General features: G+C 46.3%; 1 protein-coding gene across 12 annotated transcripts in view; it reads right to left on the reverse strand.

The window, feature by feature from the left end:
* Positions 1 to 3186: 3186 nt before the first annotated feature.
* GRB10 (growth factor receptor bound protein 10) overlaps positions 3187 to 21895 on the reverse strand; it is a 192549-nt gene continuing 173840 nt past the window's right edge. For all 12 annotated transcript variants that reach the window (XM_058534809.1, XM_058534807.1, XM_058534800.1 and 9 more), the window contains 6 exons: positions 19928 to 20005; positions 18859 to 18975; positions 17886 to 17952; positions 17577 to 17664; positions 8433 to 8526; positions 3187 to 6122 (listed from right to left, as the gene is read on the reverse strand). In XM_058534809.1, the coding sequence (XP_058390792.1) occupies positions 5976 to 6122; positions 8433 to 8526; positions 17577 to 17664; positions 17886 to 17952; positions 18859 to 18975; positions 19928 to 20005 (591 nt within the window). In that variant the 3' untranslated portion in view covers positions 3187 to 5975. The remainder of the gene's footprint in view (positions 6123 to 8432; positions 8527 to 17576; positions 17665 to 17885; positions 17953 to 18858; positions 18976 to 19927; positions 20006 to 21895) is intronic.

The raw sequence follows: 21895 nt of genomic DNA on the forward strand, positions 1-21895 counted from the left end.
GGACAGGGTCACTCTGTTTAGCAAACGTGAGGTTACTGTTTTACCTGGGAGTGAGGCAGAGGCGTGACTTAAGTGGAGAGGCCCTTAGCCTTGGATCTGGAGCTGAGCTGTGCCAATTCAGAACATCAACCAGACAGAGGGAGACTGACTCTCAGGTGAACCCCTCCTTGTTCTAACCATTCGTTACCACTTCTGTAATTGAGGCTCTGGTTATCAGTCACGGAGACCAGCGCTGTCCAACACAACTTTCTGCGATGATGGAAATGCTCTGTATCTGCACTGTCCAATATGGTAGCCGTTACCTTGCGGCTACCGAGCACTCAAAATTTGGCTAGTGCAACCCAGGAACTGAATCTTTCTTTTCATTTTATTAATTAAAAGTTAAATTTAAATAGGCACATGTGCCTAGACGTATCATACTAGACAGCACACACCTGGATAAGGCTACACTCTCTCTCCACCTGTGGTCACACTCACCTTCACACTCATTCTTCATACACAAATCTCCCAGCTGGACTCAGTGCTCCCCTGAGCATTCTGTGCGACAGCTCTCAGAGGCATCTCTGCTTGTGTGTGTGTTTGAGTACATAGTTACAACAAAGTTTTTATTTTCCAAGAGAATTGATCATAACTTTTATTTCAAATAACAAAACTCCACAATTATCCAAAATGACATTGTATAAAATTTCAAAAGAAGAACCAAGGGAAAAAAGGTTCTATTGAAAATTAATATGATATCATTTTAAGGGATTTATCTGGAAGGTGTGTGAAAGATGAATGTGAAGGTTGGTGTGACCAAAGGCAGGGATAGGGGTTGGTTAGATGATCACTCTTAATGGCTTATGTGCTCACGGTCTTGGAATTCACATACGCAACTCTTTGTAATAGGGTTTATTTATTCATTTTTGTCCTGCTAGCATCAAACACAACCCCTGTCTTCTTCCCCACACAAACTTCCTATAAATGGCTGGTCCAAGGAAAACTCACCTCTTTCAAAGAACCATCACTGATCTTCTATGAAGATACCCCAAGATGAAAGGAGAAAGTGGTAGCAAAAAACAAAGGGTAAAGAGCACTCCCTGGAAAAATACTGCAATGGAGTAGATTAAAACTGCAGCCAAACAACACCATGGACTTAAAAACAAATCAAGCATTCACCTCACAAAAGCTCAAAGCAGAAATGTAAGAGCTTAAGGAATATGTGGGAGGAAAGCCTGTACCGCTGTGAAGAGAAATGCAAGAGAAACACCAGGGTTTCCCAGCAGTGAGTCCACATTGGAAGCAGTGTCTCGGGAGCAACCGATCCCACTGAAACACCGTGAGTGATACAGAAGATGGATTGAGATGGCAATACAAAACCAAATGGCAATGAGAGGTAGAAGGGTTTGAGAGAGAGCAAAGGTTATGAAAGGCAGATAAGAGGGATCCAACACACACCTAATTGCTGTCTTTAAAAACATACCTGCAATAAAGGAACAAAAAATATATTTAGATGTAATTCAAGAAATCTTTCAGAAATCAAACAAGACTTTCATATATCTATAGATTGAAAGTGCACACTGTATTGGGGAGAGGGGGTCAATCAATCAATATCAGCCCATGTCTATCCTGCCTGTTCCCAGGAAGGGTCATTAGCGCCCCCTCTAGGTGTGCCATGTATCCTGGAGTGCCCTCTGCTGGCCTTGCTGAGATCCGCAGTCACAATGTCCTCTGTCAGCATTTCCTACCCCCGGGGGCTTGGTCTTCACCGTCCTCAGGGAGCAGCCTCTCTTGTATATTGTGGGATGGCAGATGAAGCCTAACTCTGCTAAAGGTGGATTTTCATTTCTATTTCCTGTCCTTGTTAATGTATAACTTGCAAGATAAGAAGGGGCAATACCCAGTTTACCATTCTAAAACCCAAAATTGGTTACATTTTGTTAAATGTAAAAGCTAATGTTTCTATCATAAAAAAAATCCCTTCTTATAATTTTAAAAATTGCCCAAAATGTTTTAGAAACCAATAAAAAATGCGATCTAGGCAGCGAGATCAAGTTTAAAGCTGTGCTACGAGTGCTTCTTTTAATTCCATCAGTTTATCTGTGTGACCTATTGCATCATCTTCTTTGGAGGGACCACCAAAGTCTACATTTGAGAGGCTGGCCCAGTGGGTCCTTCCCCGCCCTGGGCTCTGGAAGGATGGAAACGCAGGCTCTTCCTTGTCATAGTGCCTCTCTACACCGCACTCTCCACCAAAACGCACGCATTCCGCACACAGCCACCTCTCTCACACGTCACTGGCCCTGCACAGCCTGCCGTCCAGCCTTTCTCTCTGCACCCTCCACATGCCCCCCACACCACGCTTGCTTCTCCCCTCCCACGCCCACCGCCCTCGCCCACATACCCTACGCATATTCACACAGCAGCCGCACCGTCAACACCACACACGCTTCCCCTGAGGAGGAGAGCACTGTGAATTCTTATTATTGTTCTTCCTCTAAGGGTGGCCTGCCTTAAAGGGATGAGCTACCAGAAACTGAGGACTCAGATTCTGAAAATAAGTGACAGGAGAGTTCAAAACGCCACAGATGTGCTTCTGCTGGTGGTCAAGGCTGGCTTGTGACAATATACCCATACCCTCTGCCTGGGGTGGGGCGGGAGGTGGCGGGTCAGGCCTAAGTACAGGGAAGTGGTACATCAGGGTCTCAGCTGAGGTTCTGGGGAAGCAGAGACACAGGGCATCCATTCCCTTAATCTTTCTGCCCGTTTGACTGGAAAACCCAGGTTCTTACCACTTGAATTGTCCCACTGCAGTAGGATAAATGCCATCGGACTTGTCAAATGTGAACTGTTATGAGTTTCTCGAGATGTTTGCTAAACCTGAGTGGAGATCTGCTACCTTTGAAGCATTCAGAGGTTTTGGATCCCTGCAGTGGAGGGGGAGGGAGAAGAGGTGGCTGAGATTGTCCAGGCACCAACATGGAGCCAGAATGTGAGTGCCAGGTCCCCCCCAGGACTGCATGACTGAAATGAGAGCCCAGCGTTTCATCAGGGCCAAGCAAGCTTGACCATCAGACATCGATTCCTTTTTAACTAGTTTTTAACTAGTGCAGAAAACCACATTGATAATACTCTACATCATTTCTAAAAGTTTTTAGTGGCTGACCAACCAGAGTTTCAAAATACAGAAAGACATTACAAGCAATAGAAAATGAAGAACACTGTATTAATGTTTATTTCTAATTACAAGAAACAGAACATCAGTCCCTTATTTGTACAAAAATACCTGAAAGTTTACAATTAGGTTCACGAGCCGAAGAGCTATGTACAGAAAGGAGCAAAGCACGTGGCATAAAGGTTTTGTCTCTTAAGTTAACACCTTCTGCATTCCCTGAAGACGTCTACACGCCAGGCCCTTCACGGTCACCACAGCTTTGCACTGTGACATCACAATCTACGACGAGCATGTCCCGCCCCTGGAAAGGTGTGCCAATTGGTCAAACCATCAGCTATTAAGTGCAGAAAAGACAAGACAAAACATCTAGACTGAGGCACATATTTCTTCAAGGTTTAGCAAACAAAAAAAAACGTTCTGGAACTCGAACACCTAAGGTAACAGAGCTCACCTACTCACTCTAATACTCGAAGCATTTGGCATTTTCCTTTTCCACTTAGTCCAGGTTGCTACATGGAGTTTTTATTTTAGAAAAGAAAACCACAAGCAGAGATAGGAAATCAACAGGCTCCAAAACGACCCTGAGCTGTCCCGTTTACATTCATGTAATTTAAATACAAAAATAAAAGGCGAATGTCCGTAGCCCCTGGCTGGCTGGGCTGGGCACCTGCACCCTCCAGGGGCTGGCTGTTTTCAGGTGGAATTGCCAGCCCCCTACACAAGGGCCAGGCAGTGGGGCTGGGAAGTTTACACTCTCCAACGACTCACTGTGGCGGGAAGGTACAAACACTACGTCACACCAGCTACATACACAACGGTCAGTCAAGCTTCTTTTCTCCTTTTAAATAAAATGCGTTATTTATAAATATGAAATACTGCAGACACGAGCTGTCTATTGGAGAGGGGTGTGAGAGTCTTGTCTCACAGGTGGAGACTGGGCTATGTAAACAGAAAGAAGAGATGGTAGAGGTTTTTTGTTTTTGTTCTTTAAGGGTTTACTTCCAATCGGTGAAGAGAAAAGAGGTGTAACAGTGTAGCTAAAGCGAAGTTCAGTGGAAGCAGCCGCCAGGTATGCACTTGAGAACTACCTGTCGATGGTTTGAAGATTAACTGGCTACAAACGAAAACGTGATTGAGCGTTTATAGCTAAAAACATGATTTACTAAAAATTCTTATTTGTATAAGTAGACATTTCATGGAAAACAACTAGAGTGTGGCCCATAAACTAAAATACAGTGTTTCTAGACTGACTGAGAGTGGATGTGCGTCACCGAAGCCCCTTGTGTCTGTCCTAAACCACGGGGATGTCCCGGGGGGCACTGTGGCGGGTCGGAGTGTCGGCGATCCAGTGGCCAGCACGCAGTCAGAGGAGCCAGGATCTGGGAAAAGGAAACTGTCTTCACACAGTAGTCTGTCCGCTTGTCAGGGGAGCCCTTTCTGCTGTGCAGAGATCAAAGGTTAAGGACGTGGCTGCCCTCACACTAGATAGCTCAGCTAAGGGAACAGGTGGAAGGGACGGGGAGGAACAACGCAAGCCACCGTCTGACTGAGCTCCCGGAACCAGAAGCAGTGTTGTGCCGTGTTGGTTACACTCTTCAACGTCCACAACTGCTGTGAGGTACTTCTGACCACAAGCCAGCAGAGGAGCCACAGCTGCTCTGCATTCGCAGGCTATGGGGGTTTTCAGCAGGACGCAGGGCATCAAGCAAAGACCTTTAAATGCCGGGCCGCGGCTGTGCCCTTCTCAACATTTCCATCTGTCACCATGGAAACCCACAGCCGCTGCGGGAAGCCAAGCAGGTGCCCTTTTCTGGACAGATCTTTTAATGCCCTAGGGGAGAACAGCCATGAAAGGACTCACGCCACTGCGGAGGGGTAGGGCAGTGATCATTCTAGAAGAGGCTGAAAGCACCCCAGGTGGGCAATGCAACACAGCAGCCACCACTGGCAGGCAATGGGCACCAGGTGTGTCTTAGGAAGGCTGGCCTGCATCAGACTAGAGGCACGGTCACTCAGCCCTGCCGTGTTGTGGAACAGTGAGCTTTCCAAAGAAGTCAAGTCTCCCGAGCTGTGGAGGACTGGGTGCGCTAATAACAAGAGTACGCGACATCTGTGCAGAGAGAAGCGACTGACAGACGTGGTTGCCTGACCGGGTCCACGAAACATGCCAATGCCTGCCACAGGTGACATCTTTTATTTAAGAAAAGCTCTTCAAGTATACTGGGGGGGCTGGGGGTGGTGGGTTATTCGGGAGCAGAAACCACGTATGGTAACCTGCAGAAGGTGGGGACCACCCTGTGGAAACATTTGGGGGCCTACAGTCAGTCTCTGAAGTCTGCCCATTCAAAACTGTCTTTGCGTCTTGTATGCACTGAAAAGCCACATCTCCTCCTACCAGAGGCTGCATATAATATTGAAAACAAAGAAGGAGTGCAAAAAAGTGATCAATACAAAAAAGTAAACATATCAGTTTTAATTGTCAAGATTATTCCAGGGCAAGAGTTCATTTCCAATTACTTCTCTCCAGCTCTCGTTCCTACATGGCCCAGCCAAGCCGATCATTCCAGTTTATTCTCAAATTTGCGCTCGCTCTCTCGTGCCCTCCCTGATTTGGCCAGCGCAGAGGAAGGCGATCCTGCTGGATCCGCAGCAGCAAATCATCATTAGGTCCAACAAACTAGTCCACCTTGGTCGGTCGGCACTGACCTAACTGATCTCACTCTGAGTCCCAAGGTGCAGAACAGATGTGTGTTCTCAATGCACAGACCTCTTCATTCCAGTGTCAGCTTCCTCCAGTCTTCAGCTAAGAGTAAATCTGAGGTCATAAGGCCACTCGGATGCAGTGGTGCTTGAGTTTGCAAGGCAGGACTCCTTTGTTTAGCTGGTAAAAGTCAACAAGCTGGATCAGGTCAGAAAATTTGGTGTTCCCGTCGTCAAGGCTGAAGAACATCTGCCCGTCATCCTCGCACTAGAGAGACACAAGAACACTTGTCGGGTTAGAGGCCACACCTCAGGGAACAAAACAGGGCTCACAGTCAGTACTGGCTCTGTCTGCCCGTGGTTTGGTTCCTTAGGGACACACATGGAGTCAGCGAGGTGAGCCAGAATATGTCAGGGGGGGAGTCGGGGAGCGAGCTATTTGTGCCGGGTGCTACCAAGTCGCTAAGGTCTACTGCGGCCAGCCGGCTGCCCTATTCCTGACGTGGTTTGGGGATTGCTCTAAGCTCCTCCCAGATTGCTCCACTGTCAGGCCAGTTAACCTCATGAGATGACCAGTTAACCTGTGAGTATCCACTCACACAGCATGTCCCATGAAAGAGAGTGAGGGTGACCAGGCGCCCTGTGAGCATCCACTCGGCATGGGACAGCACGCCCCACGAAAGAGCACACAGCCCTGGGTCCTCACAGCTGGACCTCAGGCACCCTCCTTCAGCCCCTGGTGTTCACTTTGCTCCGTGATGGAGCAAATGTTGGATTACTGTCAGGAGTTAATCAGATCATGTAGGAAAAGCTACTTTCCCAGGTCCTGGAATATTTGCTAGCTATTTTTATTAAAATGGAGGAACTCCACAATATCTCCCAGAAAGAACTATATTCCTAACATCAATTTTAACTTAGTGAATTTTAAGTTCCATGACTGTAATACTATGTAGATGGGGAAGTGACACTGCACTGTTCACACGGAGGAAGTTAGCGTTAAACCTTTGTCTACTAAACTTAGAACCACTTCTTAACTCCAAAAACACTACTGGAGCTACAGGCACATTCTGTAGCCTGTTCAAGCACAGAGCTGCAATCTTGTTGCTGTCAGTCTCAACTGACTGACCTTCTGATACTTCTAGGAATTGGGGTTATTTGGGAGAATGGCATTACACAGTCTGCCTGCTATGAAGTATTTTTTCATTTTATTTTATATTTTAAGCTAAGAGAATAACATCTGTGTCTATAATATAACGCAGGGAAAACGAAAAGGATTGTGAATGAAGCACTCAGATAACAATTCCCAGATTTACACATGTTTTGTGGACTCTGGGAAGATGGGGCTCAAATCCAGACTCTGTCCCTCTCTCCTGGTGTGGTCCAGGGCGAGCACTGAGAGTTGCTGGACTCCCGATTTTCTCAGTTATAAAATGAGGGCATCAGACCACCACAGGAAGAGACTGCGCAGCAGGAAGAGCCCAGCAGGTTGCTTCCGCCTCATTCACAAAAGCTAACCAAGACTGCCCCCGTCCTTCTCCAGCTCATGCTTCCTGTCATGGCACAATTCTCGACACGGCTGGCCTCAAGTTCTGGGCTCAAGTGAGCTTGAAAAACACCAGGTTCAGCTATGTGAAACAGATGCACTCAGTTACATCAAGCCTTCCCAAAGCTTTGCTTTGTTAACGGACAGAGTGACTCTCTGAGAAGAAAATATCTCGTCACCTTCTCTTGGCAGAATACTTCCTGGGTTTGGGTTCCATAGGAAACATTTCATGCAAGTTATTATTACCTGCAATTCACCAAATCATTATGAAAAACATTTGATACTAGTTTTGTATATCTTATCCCCAATTAAATGGTGAATTCTTGAAGGTGCAGACAAATGTCTCCCACATAACACTCAAACCTGAACTTTGGCACACCAAAGAGAGAGTTAAGTTACATTTGACAAATCTAACAATAATTTGCAAAAAAAAATGGTGTTGACTAACATAGTTGATAATGATGTTTTTGGAACTGTTCAAAGATAGAATCTGCTTTCTGATCCAGGGACCAAGTGGAAGGAGCAACGTAACTTCTCTTGGGGGGGGCCGCTAGACCTTGAGTCAGATTTCTCCAAGCTTCTTGAGTCACTCTGGTACCCACCAGCACAAATCAGACAGCTCCTTAGAGTCAAGTGGCCAGCGGTCGACCCCACCATACAAGGCCTGTCTTCACGACTAGAGGTGCTCCTGGCCTTGGGCTCCTGAGCTCACAGATCTGCGTTACACCTGCCCCTCATCGCACCTTGCTCTTGCTGTCCTGTCGGGTGCCGTCTCAGCCGTAACTGTGAGCTGCACAGGCACGTGCGCGGGCCTCAGCACATGCCACCACTTTCAATATTATCTCTAGGGAAATTTTGTTCCCAATTTCAAAGAACAAACCTCGCAAGAAACTCTTGAAAGGATTCGCCTGTGAGCTTGGAACTGTCTGACATTTCATGATCTAAAAGTCTTGTTTGTATATAACATGAAAATTGCATTAAGAATGGAACCAGAAAACAAAAATTAAGGATTGGTATGAAAATATCCACACTTACAGGTAAGATCTGGAAATTTTTAATTTTCTGGTGATGACACAGTGTAAGTACAAATGCCTTTGGATTACTCTGGCTGTCACGGAGCAGAAAAAGCCTGGGAATGGAAAATAATCAACTGATTATTAATTTTAAAAACCCAAACTTAATATATATATCTGCACGCACGCACAGACACACACACACACACACACACACACACACACACACACACACACATTTCCCTGGTCCATCTGGTGAGACAGGCTTGAGGCCATGCAGCTACAGGACGCTTTAGCATCCAAGTGGCCTGAGTGGCAACAGCGTGCTCTGCACCCAGACTGTGGTTTCTGAATGTACCTCTCCACCGAGCAGAACCAGGGACTCCAGGGTAAGGTAGGGAAAGTACAAGATGAAGCTGGAACATTCTGTGTCAGAAAGGAAGGACATGCTCACAGTATGATGACCCAGGAGGCAGCGAGACCAAATCCGGGCATCGAAGTAAAGAACAGAAGTAATGGATTATAACCCAAAGAATAAAACAGGAATCCATGAGTCCACGTGGTATTGTAAATAAATGAGCAAATAAGGTAACAGAAGAGAAGACAAAGCTCTTCCTTAGAGCAGAAGGCCAGTGAAAAAGAGACGGAATGACGGGTTAGAAAACCACCATTTGGCAATCACCATAGATTACCACTGATTAAGAAGATCTCAGGGGATGCAAAAATCGGCAGAAGACAGTTTGATGAAAAACAAAATATTGTCATAATCTCAAAGCATCTGCCCCCTAAAACTTATTTATTACAAAGGAAACATAGTAACTTCACAGTAGAGAAACCTGGTCGATACCGTCTTCATCAAGTATTCCAGCACCACCACCAGGAGTGAGACAATCGGACCCGAGAGCCTCCTGACAGGACGCACTGAGATGGCGCGACATCACGTCCAGGCGCTCCTGCCCACAGTGCATGACCTGACCCGAATCACGAGGAAACAGACTCGCTCAAACTGAGGCACACTCTGCAACAAGTGGCCTCTAATCATAACAAGTGTCGATGACAGACAAAGGAGGACGGGGGACATGCTGGCTTAGCAGAGGATTTAGGATCATGAAGGTTTTTTCTTTTGCTATAAAGGATGTAATTAGGACCACTGGTAAAATCTGAATAAGTGTGTACATTAAACAATAGAACTGCATCAATGTTAACTTCCTAATTTTTATAATGGTACTACAGTAATGTAAGAGAAGTCCTTGTTTTTAGAAATTTTATACTGAAACAAAGAGGATCAAAGGGACATCATGCCAAAACTTACTCCCAAATGTTCAGACATAAAAACAGGAGAGAGGGAGAGAGAGAGATGAAAAGGGGAGAGAGAGGGAGGGAGGCAAGAGAGACGGAGGGAAGCAGGAGAGAGGGAGAGAATATGATAAGGAATTGTGCTACAATGTTGACAACTAGAGTATCTGAGTAAAATGTATACAGGAGTTCATTATATTATTCTTGCAACTTTTCTATAATTTGAAATTATTTCAAAATAAAAAATACAAAAAAATTAGAATACGGGCCAGCCAGGTGGCATAGTGGTTAAGTTCACACACTCTGCTTCATTGGCCCAGGGTTCGCTGGTTTGGATCCCAGGTGCAGACCTACACACCACTCATCAAGCCATGCTGTGGCAGCCTCCCATATAAAGCAGAGGAAGATAGCAAGGATGTTAGCCCAGGGCTAATCTCCCTCACCAAAAAAAAGAAAAAAAATTAGAAAGGCACAAAGAAGCATAAATCTTTGCTTTTACATGAACAAACCTGGAATTAGTTAGTAAGATAGACAGTTGCACATTAGAAAAGAAGGGAAAAACGTCTCGACACCCTAATCCAAGTGACAAAGAAGAAATGGCCTGAGAGGGAACACACTATAAGGGTTTCAGAAACCAAATTACAGTAATCAGCTAAATCACCAGTTTCTAGATTGTAATGTTAAGATGGAAAGCAGTTAAACAAGACTGGAAAATTCTGTTTTTTAAATGGGTAAAAAAGTTTTATTTTACTACAGGACTTCTCAAAGCCTTTAAAATGCTAAATTTCACAGTGAATGTTAGTAAAGGACTTCTCAGACTTTAAAATGTGAATATTCATTCTGACTCCCTAAGGGGCTCAAGCAGGAGAATTTTCCAACCTTACTTGACTAACAATCCCTTTATTACAGCATTTCACAGGACACGTATTCAGAATACACTTTGGAGACAGCAACTGGAATGGAATTGCACGGCTCGGCTGGGGCTGACTGGAGGCGTCAGTGCAAAGAATCTGGACTCGGTGTGGAATGTGCTCCATGGCACAGAGCAAGAGGGCGAGGTCCAGTTCCTCTCCTGGGCAGAGCTGCGCCAGGTTCTTCTACCTCACAGATGTGTTTTCTGTTCTCAGCGTGATTACCAGCATGATTACTTGCAGAAACCCAGGAGTTTGCAGGACTCGAGGTCGTCCTGGAGGAAAAGGTAGGGCTGCAGAGGGGCAGCCCTACCTTCTGCAGAGGGGAAGCTGCAGGCTGAACGTGGCCTGGCCTGCTCACCGAGAGGCCGGAGGAGCGGTCATGACACGCCGCCCCATCTGCCTCGCGGTTTAGGGGCACAACCCCGGGAAATCCCGAGGCTACCTCAAAGCCTTGAGTTTTACAGTTGTGCCTAAAGGTTGTGTATCTGAAACGATTCCTAAGATGGAGGAGCCTCCCAGGGTGAAAAGGGTATGGCCTGGAAGTCAGCAAGACTCCTGGATCTGCCACTCGTTAGCTTCACGGTCCCGGGGAAGCTGCCTTCTCAGCCTGGGTGTCGTCGGCTGTAAGAGAGAGTAACGCCCTCCTGCGGGGCATCTAGAAGATTGTGGCCGTCATGCGCTACAGCACACCCTCCACAGAGGCTGAGATAACAACCTCTCAGCTAGCAAACCGCCAAGATCCAGTGATTTCTGAGAGGGCAACTGCAGGGACAGGGTTCACAAAAGACAAGCACACCAAGGGATGCCACCCAGGGTAAGAAACCACGAGCCTAACCCAGAAAGGAAAGGGTGAGGCCCAGGTGAGTCCTCATCTGCCTTAAGAACTGGAGTCAGGCACGGGGAGCTCTCCCAGCTGTGGTCACCAGTGCACTCCTGAGAGAGTGAAGAGCTGCGTGTGCCAGGGCCGACAGTGACCAGGCACAGCTCAGCTCCGCTTGACGAGCGAGCCGCTGCGCACACACTAACTCACTTAGTCCTCACAGCCCCCGTTCTCGTCCTCTCTTCACGGTGAGGGAGTGGGGCCCAGAGAGGTTAAACCAATTCCCCAAGGTCACACAGCCAGCAGAAGCAGGGGAGGAGCCCTGGGTACAGCGGCACAGGACGCTGGTGAAACCTGAGGAAGGGTGTAGACGATTCCTCCACGGCTGGGGAGCGCCACCGTGGCTCTCTCAAGGGTGTGTGTTAGCCCTGGGATGGACCCCTCTCTGTGCCCTAGGGGAGGGGACAGCTGCAAAGAACTGGAGTCTGACACAGGAGTTTCTGAGGCCATGGAGTGCAGGGGGACCAGGGCTCACAGATAGCACAGAGGTGGAGGCTGGGGACAGCAGAGGGGCTGGGGCAGGGGCCTGGACCCCAGTGCCAGTCCAGCAGGGGCAGGAGAGGGAGGGACAGAGCCGCAATGCTGCGGGTAAGGAGACGAGCCACTGGGGGGTTTGAGCAGAGGGGACAACAGAACTAGATTTGTCCTTTGAAAAGATCCTTCTCCAGGTTCTGGGCTGGGACGGCAAGAGGAGAAGGACACAGGCAGTGAGTTCAGTGCTCACAGGAATCCTGCAGGGCTGGTGGGGCGTGACTGCACACGTGAGCACACACACGCACGCGCACACAGGCGGTCACCTGCGTGGGGGGCTGCCTGGAGACTGGGGAATTCGAGGACATCTCCCAGGGCTCTGACGTCTCTTTCTGGCCCCTCTCTTTCTATCTCCAGATATAATTCGAGGCTAAAGCCCTCGGAATCTGGTTCTCTAACAGCTGTCATTCCGGCGCTGCCTTTCAAAGTTGTTTTCTTTTGTTGTTAGACTCTCAGTCAGCCTCCCTTCATTACTTCTGCAGGGGTCAATAAAGATTAGCAATTGATCATTTAATTTACCTTATTTTCCAGACACATTTCCTCCCTAAGTGCAGGAATTACTGGGAGACGTGGCGTCACTGTGATGACGGTCCCCTTCTCCTCACCCTTGTTTGTGCCAGTGCTCCCGTAGCCGCACATCAGGACTGAAAATTAGCACCTTAGAGACAATGAAGAGCCCAGAGGACAGAGAGCCCCCTGCTTGTCAACAAGGCAGACACTGCCAGGAGGGCTTCCTGGGGAGGAGAGGTGGTAAAGGCCAGGCTCACACACCTCGTCAATGACAGGTGAAACGATGGAAAACTTGCCAGCTGGGACTCTGCTCCAGGAAAAGTTGTAAGACAAACATGGTTTAAAACCAGAAAGGAGCCGAAACACAATTCAGTGGATGGAGTGTGCTAACCCCTGCAACCCGGGTTCCCCCCACCAGAGGGGCAGCCCCTCTTAATGCAAAGTGGGCCGCTGGGCCTGACCTCAGACTCGCTGGGGAAGCTTCTTCAAAACACACACGTCCCCCACACTCCCTCTCTGAGATTCTGTAGCTCCGCAGGGATGCAGGTGCCATCGTCACTGCCCCGGCCCTGGGAAGCGCACTAGTGGCCACAGCACCAAATTAGGCCTCCTGTAGAACCTTCACTCTTCCAGGAGCATGATGTCACCTGGCAAGCAAACCTGGTCAGTCAGCGTCCTTAGAATGGATCCCACAGATAATATGGTCAAAGGCAACACCACTAGAACATTCTGGGCTCACTTCTGATGTAGCTCAGGGCTGTAAATGGGTACACAGTCTGTACTAGAAGCCCAGGGAACACACATATAGCTAAACACAGACAACATCAGTGAAAGAGGAACTTCAGGTGTCAGGCTTTTCTCTCCACAGGCAGGCCAGAAACTTTACAGGAGAAACGTACTTGTTTCTATAGTTAGGAGGAGTCACTTCTGATGCTTTAAGAGGGACTGTTCTGTGATACAGGTGACATCTCAGATAAGCAGTCTGGAACAACTGTAAGCCACATGGGGAACAAAATAAAATAAGATCCATTCTTTACACAGTACATCAGGATAAATAAATTCTCAATGCATCTGGGATCTAAACCAACAAACAAAAAAGGCAGAAAAGAAGGAAGAAAGAAAGAAAGAAAGAAAGGCAAAAAGAAAGAAAGAGAGGAAGAAAAGAAATAATACAAGTTCTAAAAGATAACAGGATCGAACTCCCTTATGAGTGGGAAAAACTTATATGACTATGGCTCAAAAATCCGGAAGGATATGGGACAGAAATGACAAATGTGACCATATAAAATTAAAGAAAAATGTAAATCAAAATAAAAACCAACCAAACTAACCAATAAGCAAAGTTTAAAAGACAAATGAGACAACCTGGGGGAAATATGTGTGCAAAAAAACAGATTAAGAACATCGGGCAAAGATACACAAGTTCAGATTTTCGGGAAAAAAAAAATGCAATCAGCCCTTAAACCTATGGAAAAAGACTCAGCCTTCTTCTTGAGAGGTGCAAATTACAACTTCCCTCTCAGCTTGAAGAGGCTGTGGGAAAACTGTCACTCAGAAACTTCTGGGGGGTTCACCACGTGGCGCACACCCTGCCAGAGGGAATCTGACAATATTTTACCAGGTTACAGAAGACTTGACCCTTCCACTCAACACTCCCACTTCTAAGAACTCATCAGCAAAGAGACACCAGCAAAACTATGAAATGATGGAGCACCGTCTGTGATAACGTAAGTCTGAAAACAATGAACACGAAAGGAGGCCGAGCTCACGCGGCCTCTGGAGCAATCCTCAGACACAGCGGATGCAGGGCGCACAGCATTTACAGAGGGGCAGACCGGGAAAACAAAGATGTTTTGCCTATGTTTAAAAAAAACAATAGAAGGATAAACAAACACTGATAAAAATGGTTACTGATTGCGGGGGTGGGGGCAGAGTGGAGTCACCAAGGAACGTGCCGTGCCTTGTTTTATAGTTTTCACTTTGCAACCATGGAAATGTTTTAAATAATTTAAAAAGCAGCATTAAAATGAAGAGAAAATAGGGGCCGGCCCGGTGGCGCAAGCGGTTAAGTGCGCGCGCTCCGCTGCGGCGGCCCGGGGTTCGCTGGTTCGGATCCCGGGCGCGCACCGACGCACTGCTTGGTAAGCCATGCTGTGGCGGCGTCCCATATAAAGTGGAGGAAGATAGGCACAGATGTTAGCCCAGGGCCGTCTTCCTCAGCAAAAAAAAAAAAAGAGGAGGATTGGCGGATGTTAGCTCAGGGCTGATCTCCTCACAAAAAAAAAAAAAAAAAAAAAAAAAAAATGAAGAGAAAATAAATCACTTCCGCTTAGAATAATCGGAAAGGAACTGAAACATATGAACCTGACTACATAACAGTTTGGTAATAGAACCATAGAGAATTGCTTTAAAGCTGGTATTTTAATGAGCTGACTGGAATATTCCTTAAAGATTAGAAGGACTGCAAAGAAATGTAAGTTCAGTAGTCTTACTGAAGTAATATCAGTATTATTATTTCCAAGATGTTATATAGAATAGAGCAACTAGAATAGAGTGGGGTGAAACAAATAGTTAAGTTAATGTCATGAGTAAGATTTTCAGAGTAAGAGAAGACGCAGACAATAAAATCAAAGAAGTAAAAACCCTATAATCTTCAATTTGAATTGGCAATATCAATGTGAACCTATAATTTATTTTTTAGTTTGAAAAAGCACATGTCCTAGCTCTGTCCACAGAAAATATCTACAGAGTATGGTCTCCAGACACCATTTTCCACTCGAAAGAATTAGGGCTCCTAAGAGGAATGTGTCCTGTGAGCCTAATGCACCTTGTTACACCTGAAATCAAACACAGTCAGTGCTAGGTCAAAGAACTCGGGAACCAACTTGAAAGAGGTCCCGTTGGCCAGAGTGAGGATATTGAGCATCAAGAATAATAGTGTTGACTGAAATAAATCAAACACATAAGAATCTAAGTTTATCATGATAGCTTAAAAAAAAAAACAAAACCCAAAACACCTCATTTCTCATTACTGGAAGATGGTAGACCACCAAGTCATGATTCTGAAAATTGACAAATGAAAGGGAAAAATCAAGCATTTAGCTACGTTTTCCAGGAAACCAAATATATGACAGGGAAAACACTTCAGCTAAGAAATGAAGAAGGAATAATAGAATTAGAAAATGATGACTTTGTAACCCCTAATGAAATAGTGACTCTGGTCCAGCGACGGCTGTTCAAACCACTTGGTGAACGGGGAAGGGAAGCTATCAGGAGGGTCCCGCTGACAACACCCGAATCCCCGCTCACTGAGAAGATCACCAAGTAGGACAACCACACCCTACAGGTCTCTCAACTTGAGGCGGAAGAGTACTCAGCATCACCCTGCAGCGCCCTCCCAGAAGGAATGAATCTGAGTCTAATCAAGCCCCTGACTGCCACTCTACAGGAAATGAGGAGACAGAGGGACATATTAAAAGAAACCACAAGCATGCAACTAGCAAATGGCCCACTTCTCCAACAAATGAAAGAAATGAGAAAAAAAAATAAAGGAAGAATGGAGTGGTGGGGGAGACTATTATTATATCTAAGGAGATTTAAGAGACATATCAACCAAATGCAATTTGTGGATCCTGATTTAAACCAACTAAATTTAAAAGACTTCTGTTGGTGACAATTGAAGAAATTTGAACACGGATTAGATTTTAGATGACATTAAGGAATTCTTGTTTACTTTGTTAAGTGAAATGACCATATTGTAGTTGCATCACAAGAAAAGGGTCCTTAGTTTTTAGAGACATGCATTGAAATATATGTACCAGTAAAATCGAGGATGTCTGGGATTTTCTTTAAAATATTCTAGAAGAAGAAAGAGGAAGGAAAATGGAAAAAGGAAGAAGGAAGAAAAAGATGAAGAAGAAGACAAAAGGAGAAGGAGGAAAAATAATAATGTGGGGAGAGGGAAGACAAAGTAAGATCAGCAAATTGTTGAAGCTGGGCAAATAGTAAGTGGGGGTTCATCATCCTCTTCTCTCTTAGGTAAATTTGGAAATTTCCATAATAAAACTTTTTAAAGCTGAAGGACAAAAGGATTCTTCTTTGAGTTTAGCTGCCGCCAAGAACCTGTTTTTCCAGCAGACCCAGTGAAGGACAGCTGACAAGGAAACCAAGTCCTTCAGGGAGGGAGACCAGAGTACGTCTCTTCTTGGGAGCAAGGAAAGGCCTCAGGATGAGCTGTGCCATGAAGCATGCTGTGTTAACCACCCCCATCAATCACACGTCTGCCCCTGCATCCACACCCTCAGGCAGTCCCTTCCCACAGCGATGCTGGGCCAGGCTACAGGATTTGCTTTGGCCCAGGGAATGGCAGCAAATGTGACACAAAAAGAGCCCTGAGAAGTGCTTGGGCACTGCGGTCTGACCTCACTTGCTCCTGGGGACCCTGTGAGGGCCACATGTGAATGACCCCAGGCTAGCCTGCTGGGAACATGTGCCTAGTCACCCCATCACCACAGCCAACAGCCCACACAGGCCTCCAGACCCGTGAGTGAAGCCATCTCTGCCCCAGCAGAGCTGGCCCAGGTGAGAAGAGCCACTCAACTAATTCCCATTGGGAGAAATCATAGAGCTTTGTTGTTTTAAACCACTAAGGTTTGGAGTTGTTGGTTCTCAGCAAAAGGTAACTGACACCATGCGGAAGTCAAAAGATGTGGGCAAAAATATTTTTTTTCCATATGCCCACTGCCTTATTAATTAAAAATATCTAGCTTGTGTCTTTGCCTGTTTGAATTTCAACAAAGAGGGAGAGGACAGTTATAGATGGAGTGCAGACAGAAATGGACTGCAATCCCTCTTCTGCCACTTATCGGACGTGCAAACCCTGCACACCACTGACACCTCTGCGCACGTTTTCTCCTTTAAAATGAGGCTATAACTACTGCCGTCATGGCAAACGCTCTGAGGAACCGAACAGAATACATGCCTAGCACAATAAAACCTCAGCAGACGCCAGCTTTTATCAGTGGTGGCTCCTTACCCATCCACCAGCCCTTGCTGTTTAATGATCCTGTGCGACTCCTCCCTGGAGATCCTGCCGTGAAACCAGTGCTGCGTCCTATGAATCACTGTGGGAGGGAAGAGAGAAGGAGGGTAGGGTCTTGGCCCCTCTGCAGAACGACTTCCCTGACAGCACCGCTACCTCGTGGTCAGCACGGGGCCCCGACTCCCACGGCTACACCTCTCATGGTGTGCTCTGGACCCAGACAGCTTTGTGAAGCTCAGGGAGGGTGGGAGCTGTTTTATTTTCTTTACGTACAAAAATATCAGGCCAACATGCTGTGTTTACCTGTACTTAGGGTAGAAGGGTGGAGGGGACTTTGGCTACCTAGGATATTCATCCGCGTGCTTCGCTTCTGCAAAAGAAATCCCCACGTTAGCGCTAAGACAGCAGACTGACACAACCAACAAGCCACCTGGTACACACACCTTGGGGCGGGAAGCCTGGCCAGGATGACAAGGCCCTGGACTGTGGAGTGAAAGCTGCCTGACCCCATCTGATCACGGAGAACAAAGAGCTGTGGGTCACGGCTGTTAAAAACAGACACAGAGGCCACCCGGTATATTTCGAACGGTCCCAGTATTGAAGCAGACTCTTGTTTCTCACACAGAAGACATACAATGAAATTCCTGATAAGTCTTAGGAGAAAAGCATGAGCTTCTTCACTGAACTCAGGCAGGTCTGCAAACACCAGTCTACAGGACCCCAGTGCTTTGGGGACAGTCTCCTTTTCCACACACTCTGAGGTGCAAGTCCAGGGAACACTTGCTGCACCAGAGCTGTGGGCTCATGCTTTGTACACTGTCTTTACACCTCAGGAAAACTCAGAAGTTGGGTGACATTCATCTGCCTAGAGATTAGGAACCTAAGCCTCAGAGTGAAGAGACCGCAAGGCCAGGAAGCTAGCTAGTGACCAAGCCACGAGGTGTGGGCTCTGTGCTCTCTACAGATGGCCACTGACGACTCATCAGCAGGAACAGTTCTGCCTGTGAGCCAAGAGGTCAGAGGGCTCTGCTCTGTTCCTGCTCCCTCCACAGGAGCCCAGGGATAGGGAGGCAGTGGGGGTGGCAGGTGCTAGCAATGTGGAAGGGCCCAGAAGTGCCAATGGCTTTCCGCAGTTGAGAACTGAGATGCTACCCTCCCCTCCCCAACATCTCACTCCCTTGCCAACACCCACAGAGCCATTCTTCTGGGAGAAGACCAGAGGCGGGGATGTAACCCCGAGGGAGCCTGTCCTGGTGGGACTGGGCCATGGCCTTACCCTCCAGGCATGGCCTTCTTCCAGGGCTGCGCTCTGGGCTTCCGCTGGATTCTCGATCACTCTTCCCGTCTGCCCAGAAAAATCCATCGCCACGAGGGAGTTCTCAGAGACACTGCGCTGAGAGGAAAGGCCACAGTCTTAAAATGTAGGGAAATGAGCCACAGCAGCACACGGGAAGCCTGGCATGAAACAATCGTAAAGACGGGAGGAAAATGTGATAGGAACGCCCCTCACCCAACCCCCCACTCTCTAAGGTTCAGGCTGGAAATTCAGTGGCCAAAGGCCCTTGAGCTATAAAGGGCTTTGGTTTCTCTTATGCAGAATAAGAAACGTTCCAATCCTCTCGCAGTATTCAAAGGCTGCTGGTGCGGCCACTGGGCCCAACAGGATTTGGACTGTGTGGTCCTTCACAGGCTCCCTGACCTTCACTAAAACACATCAGAGAAATGGAAACATCATGGGTGAGCCCAGTCCTCACCAGCAACCAAGTCCTTCTCTCAGTAAATTAGTTCAGGGAAACACATGGATTCTTTCTGTTGTATAATTTGACATCTCCAAGACACGGAAGGATCTTTAAGATCATATTTTGAGAGGATGAAGTGTTTCTGTACCTTTGGGACGTAAAGTATGTCCTGCGAACACAAGATGACATTATAATCTCTGAATCCTCACCAGCAAAAGACTCAAGCATGATGGTCAACAGCACCACAGAACCCATGGCTGAAATGAACAAAAGCCAAAGGTGGAAAGGGCTCCTCAGGAGAGCTGAACGTTGCTGCTGACAGTTTCTGAGCCTTAAACAGAGCCATCTACCTCAACAACCTTGAGGGGAGATGCAGGCAAGGGGAGAAGGATGGCAGAGGAATTTGCCCCCAGCAGAGACACTGTTGAGACGACAAAATCCACCCCCTGGGACATGGAATGCTGTGGGACATACTGGCTTCTCTGGAACACACATGCTCATCTGGAGCTTCTCCTGGCAACCTCGTCTGAAGTGAGATGTCCACAGCACATGCTGACATAGCACCTGAAAAGGAACTTGACTTTTGAAGACCACAGCTGTACTTACCACTGGAGTCGAGAAGGGGGAGAGCAAGGCTTTCCTCTGCTGAGGGATTCTGTAGTTCTGGTAAAGGAGCATTCCATACTGGAAGGGAAAGGCCAGAGTTAGTCACCAGGGCCTGGTGAGCCCCCAAAGCCCCAGAATGTGTAACCCCATGACAGTGAAAGGTGATGCTAAGTACAGAACAATGAACGATACCCCACTAACAGCTGCTGCAACCGAGCACAAACATCCAATACAGGACCCCCTTCTCAGTCCTGCTAGGACCGTCCCTCCATAGAAGGTAACGCCAACTGTTTTGGGGATGTTGGGTGGGCAGAGAATAAGCAGGGCAGTAACAATATAATAAGGATAAGATCAAGAAGAAACATTAACCTTATTGAATGTTCCTATGTGCCAAGTACTGTTCTACGTGCTTTCTGTTATTATTTTGTTTACTCCTCTCCATTTTATGAAATATGTACTGTATCCTATTACAAATAACAGATCTGAACACAGAGAAGGGAAGCAAGTTGCTTAAGGTCACGGTAAAGTAAGGATTCAGGATTTGAGTATACAGAGCCTGTTCCAAAATCAGTGCTCTTCCTAACCACCAGGCTCACTGCCTAACCAGCTCAGTGGTTCATGCTTTATTTACCCTGGCAAGAAGCACTATGGGTTCTGCAAAGTCATACATGCTTCCAGCATCCCAACCTACACTCCCCAATTACCCACTCAAACCACATGGAAAAAGAACAAGGTCAGGAAGAGAAAACAAGATTCTCCAGTGGGCTGCATCTTTCTTTTCACTCTCCTTCATGGGATGTAAGCTCATTTCCAGCCCTAGGCCCTATGTTATTTACTCACTTCTAAAATAAAAACATTCAGAACATGATGAAAGGGTCTAACATAGGTACACTGCACTCCCATGAGAGGAGACAAGTGAGAATGGGTCAGAAGAAATATTTGAAGAGAAAATGGGCAAGAATTTTCCAAAACTGATAAAAAGACATCAAGATACAGAATCCAGAAGTTGGATAAAAAATAGAAACCCACACCCAGGCACATGATGGAAAGATTGCTGAAAAACAGAGACAAAGAGAAAATGTTAAAGGCACCCAGAGAAAGACGCTCGTTACTTTCACAGAAGCAACAGGAGGACTGACAGCTGATGTTATTACATAAATGATGAGAGTTAGAGGACAATGGGATGGGTGGAATACAGAAGAAAATAACTGCTAACCTAGGATTCCAAAAGCAGTGAAAACTTCCTTCAACAATGAAAATGAAGTAGAAATATACCAGACAAACAGAATTTGAGAGATTTCACTGCCAGCAGGCCCATACTAAAAGAACTGCCAAGTGGAGTTCTTTGGTCCAAGAGAGAAGAATGCAAATTCAGGAAGGCATAAAGTGCAGATTTGTAGGTAATTAAAATAAAAATGAAGCATATAAAACAACATCATCATAAGTGGCTTAAAATATGTAGAGAATTAAAATACATGACAAGATACTTCAAAAGTGGTGATGGGGTAAATGGAATTAAAGGCTCCTGATGTTGGCCTGGAAGTGGTAAAAGTACTAAATTATACTAGTTTTAGTGAGTTAAATGTGCATGTTGTGACATCTAGGGTAACTACTAAAAAATAGTAAAAGAATGCATATGCAAAAGGTTAATAGAAGTTAAAAAAAAAAAAAAACTTGATGAATCTCCTCTGTCAAAAAAAAAGGAGAGAAAAAGGAATACAGGATAGGTAGGCCAAATTGAAAATAAACAGTAAATGGTAGACTTAAGCACAAATATTATTAATAATCATACTAAATGACGTACCTCACAACAAATACTCCAATGAAAAGGAAAAAAAAATTGTTATGTTTCTAAGAGATAGGCTCTAAATATAAGCATCCAGAAACGCACAAAAAAGATGGAAAGAGGAAAACTACGCAAATACTAATCAAGAAAAAGCTGAGGTAGCTTCAGTAATATCAGACGAA

The sequence above is a fragment of the Diceros bicornis genome, chromosome 41, assembly GCF_020826845.1.
Source record: "Diceros bicornis minor isolate mBicDic1 chromosome 41, mDicBic1.mat.cur, whole genome shotgun sequence".
In the NCBI taxonomy this organism is placed as follows: domain Eukaryota; kingdom Metazoa; phylum Chordata; class Mammalia; order Perissodactyla; family Rhinocerotidae; genus Diceros; species Diceros bicornis.